Source organism: Myotis brandtii, unplaced genomic scaffold, assembly GCF_000412655.1.
Source record: "Myotis brandtii unplaced genomic scaffold, ASM41265v1 scaffold107, whole genome shotgun sequence".
NCBI classification, from domain to species: Eukaryota; Metazoa; Chordata; class Mammalia; order Chiroptera; family Vespertilionidae; genus Myotis; species Myotis brandtii.
This window is the reverse complement of record NW_005353629.1, coordinates 1,120,693-1,142,097: the sequence shown is the minus strand read 5'-3', so window position 1 is coordinate 1,142,097 and position 21,405 is coordinate 1,120,693. Positions and strand designations below refer to the sequence as shown.

Genomic DNA, 21,405 nt, shown 5'->3' with positions numbered 1-21,405 from the left:
AACCCCCCCCCCCCCCCCCGCCAGCCTGATTGCCCCTCACTGCCTCTGCGTGCTGGCCTGATCACCCCTAACTGTCCCCCTGCTGGCCTGGTCACCTCCAACTGCCCCCCGCTGCCAGCCTGGTCACCCCTCATGGCCCCGCCTGCCGGACTGGTTGCCCCACGTAGTCTGCTCTTCAGTCGTTTGGTCAACCCTCACTAACCCCCCTGCCGGCCTGGTCGTAGACAGCCATCTTTGGAGGCCATGAGGGTTAATTTGCATATTACCTCTTTATAATATAGGATGGGTATTAAAACACTAGTTATTCCTAGGGAGAAGGAAAGGCTACAAAGAGAAGGGACCATTTGAGATGCATTTTAAAGAATAACAACAAATTTGTCGGGCTGAGAAAGGGAATGGGCTGGGGAAAGACATCCCAAGAAGGTGAAACCACACGAGCAAAGTCACAGAGGAGAGTGAAAGTGCTTAGCATTTGAAGAAAGGATACATAGTTCAGTGGAGTATATGCCCACAGTGAAGAGGGCAGAACGGAAGCTTTCAGTCAGTCTGAAGACTTCAGATACCAAGTGAAGAACTGTACTTTTCTATATAGTTCACTCATATCTATAATAATAAAGCATAATATGCTAATTAGAACAGATGTCCTTCCGGACGACCTTCCAGATGAAGCCGGGGCTGCGAGGGAAGCCGGTGCAGGCAGCTGGGGGAAAGAAGGCCTACTCTTGCACAAATTTTGTGCATCGGGCCTCTAGTGTGGCTATAAAACTGAAAACAAAAAATGGACAAGCAAGACAGAAATCAGAAACTCATAGACACAGACAATAGTATGGAAGACACCAGAGGGAAGGGGTGGGTAAAGGCTAAAGGAGGTCAAATATCTGATGATGGACGGAGATTTGGCTTTGAGTGCTAAATATACAATACAATATACAAATGATGTATTATAGAATTGTGTACTTGAAACTATATAATTTTATCAACCAATGTCACCCCAACAAATTTAATTTAAAAAATGAAATGGAAAAAAAGAACTATACACCTCTAGCTAGTAATCTTCCTTTTTTGTCACTAGTTTACAGAAATGAAACCTCTTGTATGCATGCATATTGGGCCTGTACAGGCAGCTCATTGGTTACTTTACTAACGATTAAAATCCACCACCGTCACTCTCGTCACCAACTCTGTTATGTAGGGACCCTGAGGTTGTTTGCGTCAAGAGAACTGTCTTTGTCAGCCATCCTGCACACTCTTCATTACAGCGATGCATGTGTGATATTTATTGACCTACAGAATACATTTGAATCCCATTAAACCAGTTTACACCTTTAAATGACTGATCTAATAGGATAAGTGGCCTGAGTGACACTGTGGTAATTAACCTAGTTAAAACCGGAGAGGAGGGAAGGAAAGGCGAAATATTTTAGGCATGCCATGTCATTTGGGCAGCTTCACCAGGAGGCTACAGCTTTATTTACACTCCCCAGGGAGCCACCACAGATGGCTGGGGGAAGGGACTGGATAGGGAGGGGAACAGATGCATGTCCGGTAGAGCTAGGGTGATGATGGGAAGGTCCTTGGCTGTCAGTCACACCTGGGAACAGTCATTGACCAGCATGGGTGTGGCCACTGCAAGGGCACGAAATTGGGGACATTTAATCCCCTAAACCAGTCACCGCCAAATGCGGCTCTTTGGCCCCTTGAGTGTGGCTCTTCTACAAAATATCGACTTCTGCGCATGGGCCATGAAGTTTCAATCGCACTGTACGTGCGCGCCTGCACGCGGTATTTTGTGGAAGAGCCACACTCAAGGGGCCAAAGAGCCGCATGTGGCTCGCGAGCCGCCGTTTGCCGACCACGGCCCTAAACAAAGGAATTCTCCCTCTTGGGCTCTTGTGCTCTTGGTTTGTCTTGGTGTTGCGCTTGGCTCCTGACTTGAGGGGCCCGCTGGCTCCTGCTCCCCGGCATTTGCCCACCGTGTGGACCCCGCACACAATGGACTGACGGGCTGTAACGAGGCTGCTGCCGAACTGGACCGGCTGCCGCATGGACGGAAACTCTGGACCAAGGCTTTGCTTCTAGCCTCCTGAGACCCCAGCTCCACGTCTTCTCTGCCGGGAAGGGGACTGGAGACCCAGGGGTGTAACTCCTTAAGCAGATCCCACTGAAAACCACAGGTGACCTCACGCTTCCTCAGCTCATCGTGAACTTCACAATCAGACAAACGCTCCTCGTCAGCAGCAGAGACCCATGTGGCCTTGCCAGATGCAGCAGCAGCGTTTTACTCGCATCCCCTGTGCCCGGTGCAAGCTGTGAAGAGCCGCATCCCTTGGAGTTGCCATTGTTCCATTTAGCTCTTAATTGGCTGAAGAGCCCTGCCTACCATGCATCACCTTGAGTCATAAGGAGTCTAGGGCAGTGGTTCTCAACCTTGGCTGCACATTAGACTCACCCGGGAATCTTTTTAAAATCCTGATTTCTGGGCCTCATCCTCCGGAAATTCTGTTTCTTTGTTATGGGGTGTGTGGCCCCACCCCGTAACAAAGAAACAGAATTTCCGGAGAATGAGGCCCAGAAATCAGGATTTTAAAAAGATTCCCAGGTGATTCTAATGTGCAGCCAAGGTTGAGAACCACTGGTCTAGGATGTCCTGATTCTTATTCAACTCACCCCAACCTTTTCTTGTCTCCTCCCCCAGCTTCTATCACCCCCCCACCGCTGCCCCCCTCAGTCCCTCTTCCCCACCGAGTTGGCAGCAGTGCTGGCCTCCCCGAGTGGCATCTCCTGCCTTGCAAGTGTTTAGCACTGAAAGGCCTTGCCTCCCTGCTCAGCCTGCATCCCGCCCTCCAGGGACCAACCAGCCTAATCTCAGCGGAGCCTCTCACCCCCCACACAGCCCAACCCGGAGGCTGAGCACAAGTTGCTGCCTGCTCTGAGCTTCTCCGCCTCCAGCCTCCGCCCTGCCAGGCCTCCCCACCCACCGCCTCTGTCCCCGCCCTGTCTACACCTGGAGGCATCAGGCACCTGAGCTCCCAAGCCACTTACACCATTATCTTCACTCCCCAGCCCTAGAGCCATTTCCTGAGGCAGCTCTGAAGCAACTTCCAGCTGAGGAGGAGCCGGTCTTCTAGGACAGCCCCTTTGATCTTTTATTCCCCCCATGACCTATCACAAGAAGTACATTTACACCCTGACCTAGTGCACACACATATAAGCTGCAGAAAATAGAAACTAATATAATACCCCAGAGGAAAGGACAGACTATACCAACTAAATCCTGCACAGGATTAACTCAGGTGAATTCAACCACACATTTAAGAAAAACTAGAAATATATACTGTATATGTGTATTCTTTCTTCTATTGTGCACATTTCTGTGCCATAGTAATAATAGCTAATGCTTCTTTAGCACTCGCTCTGAGCTGGCCCAAATATTAAATCAGGTAATTCCCTTAACACTCGGAGGTAGGTGCTAGTATTAGCCCTCTCTTACCATGAAGGAAACTAAGGCAGAGAGAGAGGCAAACAAATTTCCCAGGGTCACATGGATAGGAAATGACCGAACCAGGACCTGAACCCAGGCTGGCGTGTTATGGGACTATGGCTCTGTCCCACACATTAGACACGTATAACTTTATATTACTGCATAGAATTATGTTCACAAAACAAAGTATACTTTTATTTATGTGTAACTTAAGGGTTCTCATAGGTTATTATTATCAATGTGATTCTGGTTGCATCCACTTACTTTATAGTCTTATACCTGCAAGATGCAATTCACAGTAAATACATTTGACAGACACATTTTTCCAATTTAGATGGCTATCTAAATGCAATAAATTGTTAAGAATTAGTATAATATTTCTAGTTAAACATAAACACTTTTAATAAATTACATATCTAGATCTCAGGACAGATTGGTATGAATGGAATAAAAAGTAATTTAATAGTACATCATTCTATTATTAGTAATTTACTAGTATATCATTCTATTAGTTGCTTAAAGAAAAAGGGAAAATATGTATGTGAATGCCATCACTATCAACTGAATAACAACTAAAAAAATTCCCACCTCTACAAAACCATTACCTATGTGCCCATATGCAGGAATCTTAAAACCCCAAGCATTAGAAATCAGAACCACCACCACCACCAAAGAAATCTCAACAAAGACCAACTTCTTTCACTTAGAAAAACAATAAACAATATTTGGATTCTATATTTCAATTATTGGTCCTACATTTCAATTATTGGCTGACGTTTCCATTCTTTCTGTAATTGTAAAGGTAATATAACTCCTTTTGGTTCCTTTCTAGGACAACCTGGATAATATCTTTATCTACCATCCTGATTGTCACGTTAGGTCAACAATTTTCAACGCTGTGCTGCAAGAGGCTCTATGGCGTGCGGCAACAATTGTTAAAACATGCAATACCTGACTATTCAGTCAGGGGCCCTGACCTCTTTTCCCTTACCAGTGGTTCTCAACCTTCCTAATGCCGCGACCCTTTAATACAGCTCCTCATTTTGTAGTGACCCCCAATTTCATTGTTACAAATTGAACATAATTAAAGCATAGTGATTAATCACAAAAACAATATGTAATTATATATGTGTTTTCTGATGGTCTTAGGCGACCCCTGTGAAAGGGTCGTTCGACCCCCAAAGGGGTTGCAACCCACAGGTTGAGAACCACTGCCTTACAGTCAAATAAAACAATGACAACAGCAACACAACCATAGCTGTCCGGTGCGAATGAATCAAAATTATACCTGCTTGTTTTTGTCAGGTGAGCAAAAAATATATTTTTTGGTGCGCCGCAGAATTTTAGTAATGAGTTTATGTGTGCCATGAGATGGAAAAGGTTGAAAATCGCTGTGTTAGGTTGTAGTGATTTCAATCTGATATCTAAATGGTATTTTTTCTTAATAATTTTTAAAGTGAGAATGGCTACATTTATGAAATCTCACGTTGAGAGACTGAATCCACGAGGAAGGAGGCACTGAAGGAGCCAGAAGACCCAAACCGACCTTGGATAAGTCCTTAACCATCTCGGGCCCTGGGTTTCCTGTGTGGTGGCAGCACTAGGCAATCACCATGATTGTTCCCAAACTTGACATTCGACTGTTCTGATATATTGACTACTCACCGCATGGTAAAACCGGGGTATAATAAATAATAACTTGCAATTACATAGGGTGGAAAAGTTTACCACACAGAAAACCATCCGGGAATTAGACATTAAGACAAGAACTAATTCTGCAGCTGTACTTAACACAATCCCAAAGTTCCCTTTCTCTTAAATTTATAACATGTACTTATTACAAAAATGTATTTCCTAGAAGCACAAACTGTTAGAAGTAGAAGGAGCCTCCTATCATCGACCAGAGCATTCCCACCCGGTGGAAGGGAGCTCTGAGGCCCAGACCTGTGGCAACCTTGTTCAAGGTCCGATTTCCTTGAAAATGAATGGTAGGAAGGCTTTAAAAAATCAGTCAACTTGCATTGAATATTGCAAAGAACAACTCGTTAATGTCACAAATTTTTAAATAGTCAAAAAAAAGTCTATCTTCTTGTGTTTCCATGTATTTTGAAGCATTTGAAATGCTTGGTCTTCAAAATTCAAGTTCTATTGAGTAATTTAAGCTGCTACAGAGAAATCATGAGGACATTGTGAAGTTATACTAATGTGTCACACCTGCTCAGAAAAAATAGAACAAGTTGAACAAGTTCTTTGACTAGACCTATTAATTTAGCAAAATAATAGTAATATTGGTGGAAAGCAAGTGTGGCAGGTGGTAAAGTAATAATAAGACAGCAGTGGACTTGGGACTGTGGTCAAGTCCTTCCTGACTGAGTCCCACTAGTTCGATTCCAATTCACCAGGTGCACGTACCACAGGTTGAGTGTGAGGTGACGTTGATGGTCATGGTTAAATCAGGGAGGGAACTCGAAGGGAAAGTGGGTAGTTAGGCAGTAAAAGAAAATCCATTCAGCCCTAACTGGTTTGGCTCAGTGAATAGAGCGTCGGCCTGCGGACTCAAGGGTCCCAGGTTCGATTCCGATCAAGGGCATGTACCTTGGTTGCAGGCACATTCCCAATGGGGAGTGTGCAGGAGGCAGCTGATCGATGTTTCTAATTCTCTATCCCTCTCCCTTCCTCTCTGTAAAAAAATCAATAAAATATATTTAAAAAAAAAAGAAAGTCCATTCAGCTTCTAGCAGTGCCTCCAATTTCAAAATCATTTTTAAATCAAGGGTTTACCATTTAAATTAAATCCTGACCCCACTGAGAGAATGTGGTGACTCTATGTCATCCTTTGTCCCACTACTGCTCTCAGGTGGGGTCAAGGAAACTTTAGCATCAACATCACAATTTATCAACTGTTAAAGTTCAGGAAGGTTATTACCTGGCTAGATTCTGCAAATGCCATCTTGACGTGCTATTCGCCCCTAGTAAGTAACTGGCCCTTAGCTTAGTATACAAGCAGTTAGGTTGAGAAGACGGGTATGTCACCACTAAGCATTAGTTCATGGCTACCAAGGAGTGGCTGGTTCTAGATACAACCCAGGCTAATGAAGCACCCACTTATCTTCCAGCAAGTTCTGATAAATCAAGTGCTACAACTTCCTGAAATTCAAGGGCAATTAAATAAACCATATATATAATCCTTAAAAATAAAGATGTTTTTGCCCTGGCTGATGTGACTCAGTTGGTTGGGTGTCATCCCGTGCCGGTTCAATTCCTAGTCAGGGCACATGCCCAGATTATGGGCTCGCCTCCTGGTAGGGGGTGTGCAGGAGGCAGCTAGTTGATGTTTCAGGCTCACATCAATCTTTCTCTCTCTCCCTATCCCTTCTCTCTCTAAAAATCAATAAAAAATATTTTAAATAAATAAGTTTCAAAAGAAGGTGAATGATTAATCTTATAACGTATGCTTAAAAATTTAGATGTTTCATTTAAAATACACTTTAAATATAGAAATTAAGAAAGTTTTCAAGTACTTTCATTACATTTCAAAATCTCTTGGTCTGCTACCTGTGCTGCAGTAAAATACAAATGGCAGATAATCACACTACCATAATCTCTTATTTTATATTTGGTTTCCATTTTCAGTACTTATATTCTATTACTAACTGGGAATATAAAACAATACTCTTAGGAAATATTTCAATGCACTTATTAATTTTGAAGTCTGGAAATTTAAAAGTTTTTAACAATTGCATCACACACATGATACCAGAGGGTAATTCAAGCATTAGGTCAAGTAGCAAATTATAGAAATTCTAAGTTTCTTCCCAATTTTTGTAATTAAAGAGTTTTGCTATATCCCATTTTTTCTGCATTCATACTTGAAGACACTATTATTAATTTTTACTCAAAACATTAATAACTTTATGTAAAAATTAATGAGAAATGTAGGTTCATTGCAGAGAAATTAATTTATCCATATATCTTGTTAAATAGTTAATCTTACCAATATTTGTCAGATTTTATGCAATATTCTATGCTAGGCACTGCATCTAATTTTCAGCCCTCAATAAATACTAGTGGAATAAATTAAATAATAATATTAAATTCTGAAAAACTCTTTAAAAATTTCCTGTGGGTGAAAAAAAAATATTAATAAGTTACTCATTATTTGTTTTAAAATAACTACCTTAGGCTAATTCATTATAACAGTTTAAATGGTTCTCAAGGGTTTTCTATTTTTAAAGTGTAAGATTCTGCCCAGCTCCTGCTGCTCAGGGGCTGAGCGTCAACCTATGAACCAGGAGGTCAGGGTTTGTTTCCCGGTCAGGGCACATGCCCCAGTTGAGGGCTCGATCCCTGGTGTGGGGCGTGCAGGAGGCCACTGACCAATGATTCTCTCTCATCACTGATGTTTGCTTCTTTCCCTCTAGGCCAGTGATGGCGAACCTTTTGAGCTCGGCGTGTCAGCATTTTGAAAAACCTAACTTAACTCTGGGGCCGTGTCACATATAGACATTTTTTGATCTTTGCAACCATAGTAAAACAAAGACTTATATTTTTGATATTTATTTTATATATTTAAATGCCATTTAACAAAGAAAAATCAACCAAAAAAATGAGTTCGCGTGTCATAGGTTCGCCATCACTGCTCTAGGCCAAGCAATGGCTAGTAATTAATGGAAATATTCAGGTTGCTCACCATTGCTCTAAATGCCAGAAACTGGCAGTAATGGTTTAAATAAATAACATAATGCTCTCAGGCTCAGTGTGTCTCTACTCATTGACAGTAGTTGTGATACAGGCACCAAGACAATTTAGGAATAAATTCTTATTAGCTAAACTTCTATGGCAGAGGTTCTCAAACTGTATTATATCCAATCCACTTTGAGCACTTACTAATAATACAGTTTCCTGGGCTACACACTCTATAAAAATGTGGCCTTAATAAAGGTAAATAAGGCCTAAAAATTGACATTTTCAGAACATTTTGTTTCTGAACAAAGAGTTTTCCAATTTTTTTAATTGTGCAAAGTATTTATTATCGTCAAATTTAATCGCTCAGAATGTATTTTTATTATGTTCCCGTGGTTGCTCCTTGATATGATTAGTCTGAAATAAAAGTTGATGATATGATACTGACACCAGATTCCTGATAGAATTGGGCGCTTCTCTTAGACTCACTTCTTAATCAATATCTGAGTGTATGCAGATTTCCCTGGGTGTTCTCACCGACTCTGAGTCCACACTCTATGACTCATAATATACAAGCTCGACTGCTTGGATGTGCATTTCCAGAGGTTAGTCATCAGCATTTCATGGGACCTCGTTGATTATATCACGGCATTTTGATGATGTTTGCAGTTGCTTGAGCTGGAAAACCCTCCCAAGGTCCAGAAACATGTCTAAAAAACCTGCTGCCAGGTTTCTTGTTGTAACTCTGTTATAATTGCCAAAAGATATGCACTGCTCACAGATGGCAACCACAAGTTTATTCTTGAAATCCTCATTATTAAATAAAATAGGGGGAAAAATCACTGTTTGAGATCAAGAGATGAGTAAATGAATGCCACAAATACTAATTATGTTCCAAAAGTTGCGATGAAAGAGAGTTTCTATGGAGGTAACTGTGAGACATGGAGGCTAGAAACATGCTGTAAGAACGAAGGTGGCAGACTTTCTGGAAAATGGGCCTTTACTTCAATTTCACTTAACACATGTATTGGGCAGATATGGGGTCCCAAGCAATGCCAGGAAGCACAGGGAAGAAGACATACCTTCCATACCTTAAGGAGTTTTTAGCTTCTCAGGAGGCTTGTACATAACACCCAGAGTACAACTCACACTCTCATAAACTGCAGTTTCTATGGTCACACCCTCAGCCCCGGGGAGCTGTTCCACTGCCAACATTTAAGTTCTAATACGTACATGAGAGAGGCATGTGGATGCGGGATCATGCCCACAAGGAATGGGTGCTTAGAGAAGAACATGTCTGCAAAGAAACAGAAGAGTAAGAGCGGGAGAGCTGGGGAGAAATCAGGAGAATGTCTGTGCTCCTACTTTCTCCCACCTTCAGAACTGTCTGGAAGCTTTCATCTCCACATTCTTCCTTTGATTTAAATCACATTGGCCCAAACTGGTTCTTCCACTTGGAAGGGCATTTTCCATCTGTGTGTCTTGCTGACTTTTCTTCCCCCTGACCAAACAGATGTAAACATGCAGACTGTCCCTCCAGATAGTCCCATGTCTTCCTCTTCATGCTCTCTTCAGTGATTGCCTCCACTCTGCCATTTCATCGTCACTTCACACTGACAACTGTCACATACATAAGTCTAATCCCGTCCCCCTACCTATCTTCAGATGGACACTTAACATAACTCCTTTCTAAAAGGTCAATTGTGAAGCTTAGTCTATTTTTACTTTTGTTACATAATAAAGGCCTGCTAATGATAAAATATAGAAATCAATTAGAATACAAAATTAAGCAAACCATTTCTTTTCCAATAAACAGATTTTTGTAAGTAATTTCTGAACATTTCTGTGCATATATAAAAATGTGTGCACACAAAATAAATTTTTATAAAGAGTGTGTACACAGTTCTACATCTAAGCTTTAAACTTACTGTACCTTGTACTGCTTTCCATATAGGTATATAGGGATCAGTCTCATTTTTTTTTTATTTCACTACACAAAATACCCTAATCTATTTAACAAATTCTGCTCTGATAGACATTTGCTTTATTGCCATTTTTTTTCACTATTGCAACAATAATGCGAAGAGCTTCCTTATATGTACAAGTTTATTTATTATTATTTTTTTAAAATATATTTTATTGATTTTTTATAGAGAGGAAGGGAGAGAGATAGAGAGTTAGAAACATTGATGAGAGAGAAACATCGATCAGCTGCCTCCTGCACATCTCCCACTGGGGAATGTGCCGCAACCCAGGTACATGCCCTTGACCGGAATCGAACCTGGGACCTTTCAGTCCGCAGGCTGACGCTCTATCCACTGAGCCAAACCGGTTTCGGCTATTTATTATTTTTTTATGATTTGAGAGATAGAGAGAAGGAGGGAGAGGGGGAAACAGTGATTCATTGTTCCACTTCTTTACGTTTCTTGTATGTGCCCTGACTGGGGATCAAACCCGAAACCTTTGTGAATTGGGATGACACTCTAGTCAACTGAGCTACCAGGCCAGGGCCTTCGTTGAATGCGCATTTTTAATCAGTTGTACCCAATGCACCTGGGGCTAAATTGAGAAAAAGAAATTATTGCATCAAAGTGTATGTAAATTTTTGTTAGCTATTATCAAATTGCCTTCCCAAAGCATTGCACCAACTTTCACATCCACTTTCAGTCAAGGAGACAATTTTTCCTACTTCTTCCCCAGCCATGGTGTTGTCTAATGGCTGTGCTATTAAATGCTAATCTGATCTGTGAAATATTTGTATTTGTTGTCTAATTTGTATTTGTAATCTAATTCTGACTAAGGTTGGGCATCTTTTCTGCTGCCTACTAACCATTTTTTGTCCCTTTGAGTGAAAGATCTGTTTATGTCCTTGCCTGCTTATATTTCAGTTGCCAACTTTTTCTTACAGATTTGCAAGAGCTCATTAGATATTACAGGAGTTGATCTTTCATTGTTACACGTGTGAAAAATCTTTTTTCCAGCTTACCACCTTCCCTTTCCCTTCCTTTGGTTATGCTTGTTTATGCACATGTTTTGATTGTCATTCTTCTAAAATTCATCAATCCTTTATAGGTTCTGGATTTCGGTAGACATTCTCAATTTCAAGATATTTAAATTTTCACTCATCTCTTTTCTTCTATGACAAGCTTCCTTTACATTTAAATCTTTTCTCCTTCTGGATTTTCTTCTGGTATAAGGAGTATGTTAATTTTGTTCTAAATGTCTAGCCACTTACTCAACATCATCTTTTGAATTATGTACATTTTTCTCAGTGATCTGAAAACCCATCGATATTTCACACTAGAGATCTTTTCTTAATCGTACATGAATCCTTAACCTATTTCACTGGTCCTTTAAATCATTTTCCAGTTCCAAAGTGTGTTTATTACTGTAGCATTCAGTTTAAACCTTGTCAGGTTTTATTTCACTCATTACTATATTTTTCATGTACTATAACTTTAATTTCTAGTCTTGATTATTTGTTATTCCTTATGAATATAAAATTATTTTGTCAAGTTTCAAAAAAATAATTGGGGGGAGGGTTCTTTATCATATCTTTCTGGACAAAAATAAGGTATTTCTTTTTATTTATGTCTTCTTTATGTCCCTTGGGAAAGCTGAAAAGTTTCCATCTTGTAGGTCCTACACCTTTCTTCTCTGCTTCATTAGGAAGTAGTCTACTGTAAACTATTTTCTTATATTTCTTTCACAATAGCCCCTAACTAATAAGTCTGTAAATTACTGAGTATTTTTTATTATTAGATACTCAATCACATTAATAACTTCATGTCATTTGCTATATTTTTAAATTGGTTCTCTTGGAATTCCCATATAGAAAAATTTATGACCTGTGATAGTCATAATTTTAAATATCTCCCGATATTCATATTTGGTTATACTTCCAGAAAATATTAAGTAATATAATAGTGGGATCTCTTTCTTGATTTTAATAAAAATATCTACCATTTCACACTAAGCACAATGGCAGATTTCTGTATTGTCACCGGTGGATGGGGTACCTCTCTCCCCACGGAGTGCTTGGGGAGGGCCCTTCCGATATCTTGAGAAAAAGGATTTTCTGAGACCTGCACGGCAGGATGAGGGATTTTTATTTGTGTGGAATCACATCCCTTTGTCTCCAAAGCCCCATTTCCCTTAATCCAGTCCTGGAAGGCGTGCAGCTGGGCACTCAGTGGGGCTAGAAGCAGAGGCAGCATCCAGAGTTTCCTTTCCCAGGTGGAGCTGGGTCTGGTGCAGCATCGGGCTAGTTGCATCCATCATCCCGGTGTGGGGTGCACATGGCTGCGAGTCATGTGGGTAAAGGCAGGAGAGCACCCCCGCAACAAGTGCCCAGAGCGCAGAAGCACAAGAGAACAAGCTCCTTTGTTTAGGTGTCAGACATTCCAAATCTCCCAGCGCTGGGCGTGGACACGCCTCCTCTGGCCAATGACCTGTTCCCATTTGTGACTGACAGACAAGTACCTTCTTGAAGTCACCCCAACTTTATTGGGCAGGAGTCTGTTCTTCTCTCTGTCCAGTCCCTTCCCCCAGGGATCTGCAGGAAATAGACCAGTGGCTCCCTGGGGAGTGTAAGGCATTAGCTTCCTGGCGAAGCTGCCACAAATGAATGCCTATAACATCTGGCCTTCCCTTCGCTCCTTTCCGGTTGTTCATAACTGGGTTAATTACAACGGTATTAGAATGATATATCATTTTGTGGTTTTGTTTTTTGTGGTGATTTTGTTGGTTTGTTTTTAGAAAGAGAAATGAAGGGAGAGAGAGAGAGAGAGAAAGAGAAGCATCCATCAGTCACCTGCAGCACACACCCTGACAGGGGACTGAGCCTTCAACCTGGGCATATGCCCTGACCGGGAATCGAACCAGTGACCCTTTCCTGTGCACAGGAAAACATTCAACCAATTGAGCCACACAGGCCAGGGCTATGATACATCATTTTAATCAAGTTAGTGACCATTTTATCCTTTTATATTTTATTCTTTCATTTAAAAATAGATGATAAATTATATCAAGCTTCTGAAAACACCCATGGAAGCTATTTTTAAAATTTTAGTTGTTATAATGGTTAAATAATGTATTGAATTTTCTAACCTTGAACCACCTTATATTCCTAGAGACAATTTCAATTGGTCTCCAAATCCATCTTCCTCTGTGTAGTGTCTCTTCTCTATCCATTCACCACAAAGTTTCCAGGACAAATTCTTCAAACACAACTTTGACTAGGCCAGCACCTTCCCTGAAGCCCACAGTGGTTACTGTCTGCCATAGAATGTCATCTACTTTCCTCAGTAGTACATCCATGTCCTCCTTCCACATGTGCTAGCTCATCGGTGCTGCTACATCTCCCAAACCGTACACATAGGTCCAATCTGACTCCCTTCTGGCCTGAAAAATGCATGTTCCTTTCTGCCTTCTTTTCCATCTACATTTTCATTTGTTGAGAATGTAGTCATCCTGAAAATGTCAATATCCACCTCTTCCATGAAGCGTTCTCCAGTGTGGATATGGGTGTGTTTTTTTAGCAGGGACCATAAAACATAGAGGCCTTTCCTGTAGCACATCCATCAGAAAGCCTTGTAACAGAGACAAGAGTCATCACCTCTTTGCGATCCAATCAAGATTATAGTCTTTGTAAAGAGAGAAACTTTTATTACATATTTTTATCTCTTTTGTCAACTAGCACAATCCCTAGTAGGGTGGAATTGAATTTTTAAAACCACTGTCAACAACAGCTTCTGAAAATGATGCAGTAAACATCTTACCTGCTCATAGACTATACACACAACCCTTAAAGGAAAAATACTCTATCAATCAATATCTTACCCTAAAACATATTGGTATTAACATCATCAAAATCAGGCTCTTCAGAAATGAAAGGCAATGGCAGAAAACCTTAAGACTGTAGAGGTGATTGCGATTTGTTTTCACCAGATATGGCAAATAACATGAGGAGTTGCCATATGAGGATATTTTGACCTGGGAGGAAATATGGACTTACTGTGGTTTCTTGAGAAGAAGTATGATATAAGGAAAGCAATGTTTCAGAAACACCCTTCTGGACAATGGATACAAAACAAACCCAAAGGGGAAAGTGAGTGGTCACTTAGAAGTGTGGCCCAGCAACGCCACGTGAGGAGGAGCAGAAGAAGATGTACGGCAGCAGAAACACAGACAGAAAGGTCACGTTGAAACAAAAGAAGGTTTAAATGTGAAAGTACAACATGAGTCCACTTAGGTGAGCAACAAAGAAAAGAAGAAATCAAGTATTTTAGAAATCAGTTCTATCACGTAACGTTTAACAGTACAGTTAGTTCTCACTAAGCATCAGGGATAGGTCCTGCGACTCTAAGTGAGATGACATGTGATAAAATCAAGTTTACCGTAGGCTAGTTGATGTAAACAAGAGTTAAGTTCCTACAGCATCTCAACAACATTCAGGAAATGACATCGACCAAAATGACCTTATGGACCTGCCATATAAGATGTATCTGACGTCACCTCCAGCAAAACTGGCTGAGGCTCCCAAAGCCCTCTGCGTGCCTCCATTTAGCAAGCTGGGGGAAGTCTGCTTTTCTCATTCAGCTAACCCGGAGCCACTCGAGGTCAAGGACCATGGCGTATGCATCTTTATAACTAGTCCCTAGCACAGTGCAAGGCATACAGTAGGCCAAAGAAAAACATGTGGAACTGAACTGATGATCATTTGTTAAAAGTAAAAGGAAGTACTTGCACTTGCAATCGAAAGAGTGCACTTGTGGGGTAGCAAATACAGAGATGTGTGAGTAGGGAGTCTTCCACAGGGAGTAGTATTACTTCTTTCTCAGAACGTTTGCAGCTACAGCGTAACCTCGTTAAGGGCAGAGTTCGACATTAGTTTGAATGTTCCACAGCATCGATCACAGTCATGAACATGCAGGGGATGTTCAATTAGAATAATTTTTAAATTTTTTAAAAGAACAGACAATAATAAGTTAGTCTCTTTCATTAGTCATGTGTTATCATAAAATATGTAAGTATTAAGATAAAGTCCAATGTCCTCAAAACCATTTGAAATTTTCCCCACTCGTAAATGTTCTATATAGAGAAAACTACTCCAAGAGGTGACATGGTTGAACTCTTACTCTTAGAAATGAGAAAAATATTTTTCTAGAGAAAAATAAATTAAGGTTTTCCTTGAATCTGGTGTAAAAGGAAGAAGAGTTAGGCTGCAGCTTATCCTAGTTAAGTGAAAAAAGTCTCCCTGAAAATATAAGGCTAAAAATACAATTTGATTATGAAAATGTGTCTTTTCCTCAGTGATTCGTTGCTTCAGTTTTAGTGGTTACTTTCAGTCATCACGATTTCTATTCACACTCTTTCGGTTAATCTTATCAGTTCTCCTAAAATAGATTCATTTATGAACGAGTCATATTTTGTATGACAAGTTGCGATCTACTCATCCAGCCCAGGGGTCAGCAACCTTCTTCTGTTCAGGGTCAGAGAAGTCGTTAGTTCCGGCTGTGCAGGCCACATGCTCTGTCGTAACTTCTTGGTTCTGCCGTGGCCGCGGGAAGCATCCATGATAACACAGTAGCAAATGAGCATGGCTGTGTTAAAAACACACACACAACAAAAAAACAGGCCGTGAGCCAGAGCTAGCCCATGGCTATAATTTGCCAACCGGTACTTTACTCCACTATTCTTACTTTTATTATGAAATTTTTCAAATATAAAAACCATATACTGTCACTTAGATTTTACAGTTGTTAATATTTGGTCATATTATTGCTGGATTATCATACAGAAAATGTTGCCTCTGCATAATTAAGCATGTATCTTTAAAATAAAGACATATTACTACATAACCTAATGAAATTGATAGTAACTCCTTAACAGCCCATACTTAAATTTCTTTAAATATCCCTAAAATTATTCCTATAGCTTTTCTGTTCAGATCAGAAATCCAATAAAGGATGAGACATTGCATTTGATTATTGTATATTGAAAGGGAAGTCTCTGTAATCTAAAGCAGCAGCCTCCAACGCCAGCCATGTCTAAGTGATTCGCTGAGGAACAGTCTAATTTTAAACAGTGTGAACGAGATCTGGAACCAATACAAGCCCTGGGAACATTAATATAGCGGCAAGTACCAAAATGTCTCTTTATAACATATTTACCTCAATTTCTTCTCTACTTTCAGGATTTATTATTGTTTCACTTATTTTTACACAATTTGAGAGCTGATCAGTATAGACTAGACACACATATAAAATCAGAGGTTCACATATAACATAAAAGCATATTCCGTGGAAATGTATGAGTCCGTGCTATGGGTGCTGTGTAGATGGAGGGAGATAGAACAGTCAATTTAATGAGGCTTAGAAAATTCTAGACCATTACAACCCATCACCTTGAGTGAAATATGCTGACTATTTCATCTTCCATGAAGACATGACAACAACTCAAACTGTGAGCAAACGTAGAAATGTAGACGCTTGAGATGTCCTTCTAGAATTTGCAGCGCCTTATGAGAGAGAGAAAAGTCCCTTCCCAGGAAAATCTTGATGCCTGTGAGGAAAATCCGTCTGTTTACCAGGGAAGTTCCAAACAGAAAAATACCCCCAAATTTCATAAAATTTCCATGAAGTGAGAACTGGCTGGAGGCTCACTGCATGAACAGTGTTCAGAGTAGAAACAGGGCACGGAGAGGAGACCAGATGGAAAGAGCAAACGTGAGTAGCACAGGGATGTGCAGTGTGTGTGAGCTTGCAGCTAAGGAGGCTGGGAAATGTGAACACGGAAATGAGAGGGCTCCGTGTTGCCTGTGTTCTAAAGAATCTCAACTCGTTAGCATTCGAGAATGGGATCAATAAGGAGTCGGGAGAAAGGACTGGACCAACTGAGGTAATAGGAACCCACAGAAAAGGGAACCCCGAGGTGCTGATTGGAAACTGGGGCAGAGCTAGAGTGCCCTCAGTTAGAAAAGAAGTTGAATGTATGAAGAACAGAAGGAGCTGAGGCAAAGAATCAGATAGAAGACAAAGAACTGTGCCATATAGTAACCACTGCCCACAAGTGGTTATTTAAATTAAATTAACTAAAATTAAATAAAGTTAAAAATTCAGTTTCTCAGTCATCGCACATTTCAAATGCTCAATAGCCATATGTGGTTAGTGGCTACCAGACTGGGTAGCAGAGATAGAGAACATGTCCCCATTTCAGAAAGTTCTATTGGATGGTGATGTGCCAAGGACATTAAAATGAGCAGGAAAGAGAAAGCAGCAGAGGAAGGGGTGAAGGAGGAGGGGTTCATAATCTCCCTTTCCCATCTGTGCTCAATATCACGTGACGGTCCGGACAGCCGCTGCTCTGCGACCTTGGGGTTCCGCCAAGGGCTGCAGGGGCTGCGGCTTGGGGTTGTTGGAGCCGGGCATTGAGTGAGGGCTGGAGCCAAGGCTGGTCCTGGGTGAAGAAGGCCTGTGCACACCCGAGAGCCATGCCCAGAATTCAAGGTCTAGAAAGCATTCACTTGCCACTGAAAAGATGCGAGAGGAAGTTCGTGCATCTCTGCTGTCCGTTCATGGTCACACAATCCTCCTGCTAATATACTGCTCAGACACGTCACAGATGGACTCTCGCTTTCTGTCTTGTACTTTTTAATTTTTTTTTTATATTTTGACACTCACTTTCTGTCTTCCTCGACTAATAAGAAATCTGGCCTATTTCCTTTTATTTTATTATTTATTTCAACTAATTCTTATTATAAGCATTCATATTCACGGTAAGTAAGCATGGGCCGCCCATCTCCTTCCCTCTACGCTCCACGATGGATGGCATGACATTTCAAACCTCTGCTGTCACCTTTGTCACACATCGGCAGTGAAATGACAGTGCTCAGTAGAAGCTCTGACTAGCCTTCCTTTCGAGGCCATTGCTAGCATCCTTTTGATCAGAACCAACATTATCCCATCCAATCGGTCCCTTGTCCCAGACTCCCCTTCAACTCGCATAGCCTCCCTGCCCCTCACAATGCGCACCCTGGACATGCATGGCGAGGCGCAGCGCATCTCCCAGGAACAGTCAGGCGCTGCCTTGAGAGTCACAATTTATCTCCACGAACCGCAGGCTGCTGGGTTCCCATTGCCTGTGTGGGCAGCTGCTCTGCAGTGCGCTCCCCATGTGCTAATTGGCTCGCTCCCCGTCCTTGGCTCTGAGCTTGGGAACCGCACTGACTTTTCACCCACCGCACCTGACGAGCAGCTTTCTGAGCTCCCACTGGTATGCCAGGCACTGCTCCTCACTTAAAAATTACCCGCAGGACTTTAGTTAGAGGTTTTTATTGCTTTCTTTTCCTCTGACCATGATATCATACTATTTCCTACCCCACCTGAAAAAGGCAAAACTTCAGAGAGAAAAACGTGCTGGGGAGAGAAGATAATCCTTTACAGAGAAGAGCAGAGGCTGCCCTGGACTGAGGCTGGCCACCTAAAGGCAGAGGACCTCGGAATTGTAAGTATCAGAGTTCTGCTTGTGTGAACTAATGCTTTAAAAAATCCTCACTCTTCACATTAGCAAACTGTTTGCCCCTTGGAGGACTTTGAAAATGACTGAATGTTCCCTCGCATCCACTGAAATGGAAAGTCTATGGTTTTCTACTGTGCCTGCGCGTCTGGCTATGAGCATGGGCCACACGGTCCCCTTTGAATACTATGGGCTTGCATCCAGACCACACTTGCCTTTTTAATATGGGAGGGAGCTCACCAACTTGTGAGCAGAGCAGAGCGGGGGAAGCCCCTGTCAATGCCATAATTCTCCATATTTCTGACTCTGTTAAATGCCTGCCACTGAAACCAGTCAGTAAAGGAGCGAACCGTCCCTGTCCTCCCGCGAGCTGCCTCACAGCTGGGAGGAGGGTGTGTCCCTGAGCTTTTACCTGGGAGCAATGATGATCTTGTCAAGCATTTTAGTGAGACCAGCCCAAGTTTTAGGGTGGGGATCTAGACTGGTTATACGTACCTTCGGTCCTTCTCCCAGCAAAGGCAGAAACACCTCAAAGCCTGCATGTAGGAACACCTACTGAGAAGTTATTTCCATCAGACACCGGCCGAGTGGGGGAAAGCAAACGAAGAGAGAACCACCACCACACTCCCCTGCCTGGATGTAAGAGAGCCGGGCAGGATGGGCTGGCACGTCAGGACCGCTGCGGCGCTGGTCACCCTTCTGGTGAGTGGCTTCTGCCAAAAACCCCTGGTGATGGTCCGCGTTGCAAACCAGGGTGAACTTTTCAGAAAGTGCTATTCGGTGTTATTTCTAACCTAGACCCGTCAAAAGTTTGTTAATGACCAGGTGATTTTATGGACTAGATTTTTAAATAGTGCTTCTCTCTTTAATTGAAGACTGGAGATCACAGTAAGGCATCAGTGTCCACTCATCACATGTCATCTCTGACATGGAAGTCATTGCCAAGTCATTCTGAGAAAACATGGAATTTGGGGAAGTCACCTGGCTATTTCATAGCACTTTGTTGTTCAAATTCTCTCTCACAGCTGGGCTGTCAAAGTCATAGCACAGGTGTGTCCTGATTTTTAACGTAAACATTTTTTTCATTCTTTTGGTATCTTTGCTGGTAGATTCACTATAAATTTTAAAACATAGAAATGGGATCCATATACATTAAAATCATAGCTGTCTGTGACTGGCCTCACTATCTAATTAACCTCATCGGCTTTATATGTACCTGGGATCCATATCTCTAATATTGAGACCCCACTCTGAATTTATTTAAAACAATCTTTTTACTTTAAAAAAGAACATTATGGGAGATTTAGAAATGACAGAGTAGGGGAAGGAAGGGCTATAATTAAGAAATAAGTATAATTATCACAATACTCGTTCTTACTAATCACTAATGACTATGATATACAAGCTGTACATTGATGATCAGACAAATGTAATGAAATGTTTTATCACTGTGCTCTTTACACGTTATTAGTTTTCTCTTGTTAAAGACAACCCTAAGTACAGTGCCAATGTGTTGCCTCGATTTCACTGATGTGAACATTTTTGAATCGCAGTCTCTCTAACAGTAAAAGGTTAATGTAACTCACAGAGGCAAGTGCCGCTTAAATCGCAATCCAATTTGGCAGGATGTGTGTGGTACTGTGGTTCACATTTGTTTCTACTTGCTTAATTTTAAAACTGGATTGTTGGGTTTCATAATAACAAGTTAGATCTCTGATTCAAAGTATGCTGCTTACTTTTAGTTCAGTTTATTAAGATATGTCACAACCAGTGGATTTTGTTGTAAATGAGCATCAATAAGCTGCTCATTTAGTACAAGTTGCCCTTTTCTTTCTATGATTTTATGTCAAGTTGCCCTTTAAGCATGAGCTCTTCCATGGATGTTTTCATGGATCTCTAGGTCCAGGTGATGTCATAACCTGGGATGTGGCAGGGACTAATGAGCGTTATGAGGTACATCATTTGAACATAGGAGCATTTGTACATTGTGAAATGATATAATACTTTATTTTTCCTTTATATCAATTTGATCTATTAAGTCCTATGATAGTTACAGTTGGTTCAAGGTTTATTCATGGAATAACTTTCATTGAATCTGTAAGACACGTTATTTCATTATTTTATGATTATTTTTAATTAATTACATCCTATAAAATTTCTATAAACAGTCCCTTTCCAATTAGTCATTCTTCAGTATAATGTATCATTTTATCCAAACGTATCCTTATTAAACTTTCATTCTTTATAGAGGTTTCTGGACATTTGTATTTTATTTTTTGAGTCTTGATAGGTTTCTTTTGTGCGGATTATTTGTTTATTTGTTTGGTTTTTGCCATATTTTATTTGGAATCAATCAAGTTTCTCATATGCCTTAAGAAAATTATTTTTCAAAGAACTTACTGAATTAAATGTTTCACTTTTACATTATTATAACATTTTTATAAAACGTGTCACTTTCTAAGGTTTGTAAAAATTGCAATTCCTTTTTGCTACTGGTTTTACCAGGTAATTTAGATAAATGTCCTTTGGAGTTATGCAGTCTGTTTGCTTTGAAATACTCTTCTTCTGAAGATTAACCACCACCATAGCCAACTCTTCCCCTTAGCTTTCTGCTAGCCTCACTGTGAATCTTTAAGTTCCCCAAAAAAATAGAAAGGAAGGAAGGAAGGAAGGAAGGAAGGAAGGAAGGAAGGAAGGAAGGAAGGAAGGGAGGGAAGGAGGGA

General features: G+C 41.0%; 2 protein-coding genes across 2 annotated transcripts in view; one reads left to right on the top strand and one right to left on the bottom strand.

The window, feature by feature from the left end:
* DSC1 (desmocollin 1) overlaps positions 1 to 21,405 on the bottom strand; it is a 294,686-nt gene that overhangs the window by 110,329 nt on the left and 162,952 nt on the right. The window contains exon 3 of the mRNA XM_014541341.1: positions 15,642 to 15,768. Within this exon, the coding sequence (XP_014396827.1) occupies positions 15,642 to 15,768 (127 nt within the window). The remainder of the gene's footprint in view (positions 1 to 15,641; positions 15,769 to 21,405) is intronic.
* DSG1 (desmoglein 1) overlaps positions 19,202 to 21,405 on the top strand; it is a 31,386-nt gene continuing 29,182 nt past the window's right edge. Inside the window, exon 1 of the mRNA XM_014541328.1 lies at positions 19,202 to 19,384. Coding sequence (XP_014396814.1) covers positions 19,340 to 19,384 — 45 coding nt within the window. The 5' untranslated portion in view covers positions 19,202 to 19,339. The remainder of the gene's footprint in view (positions 19,385 to 21,405) is intronic.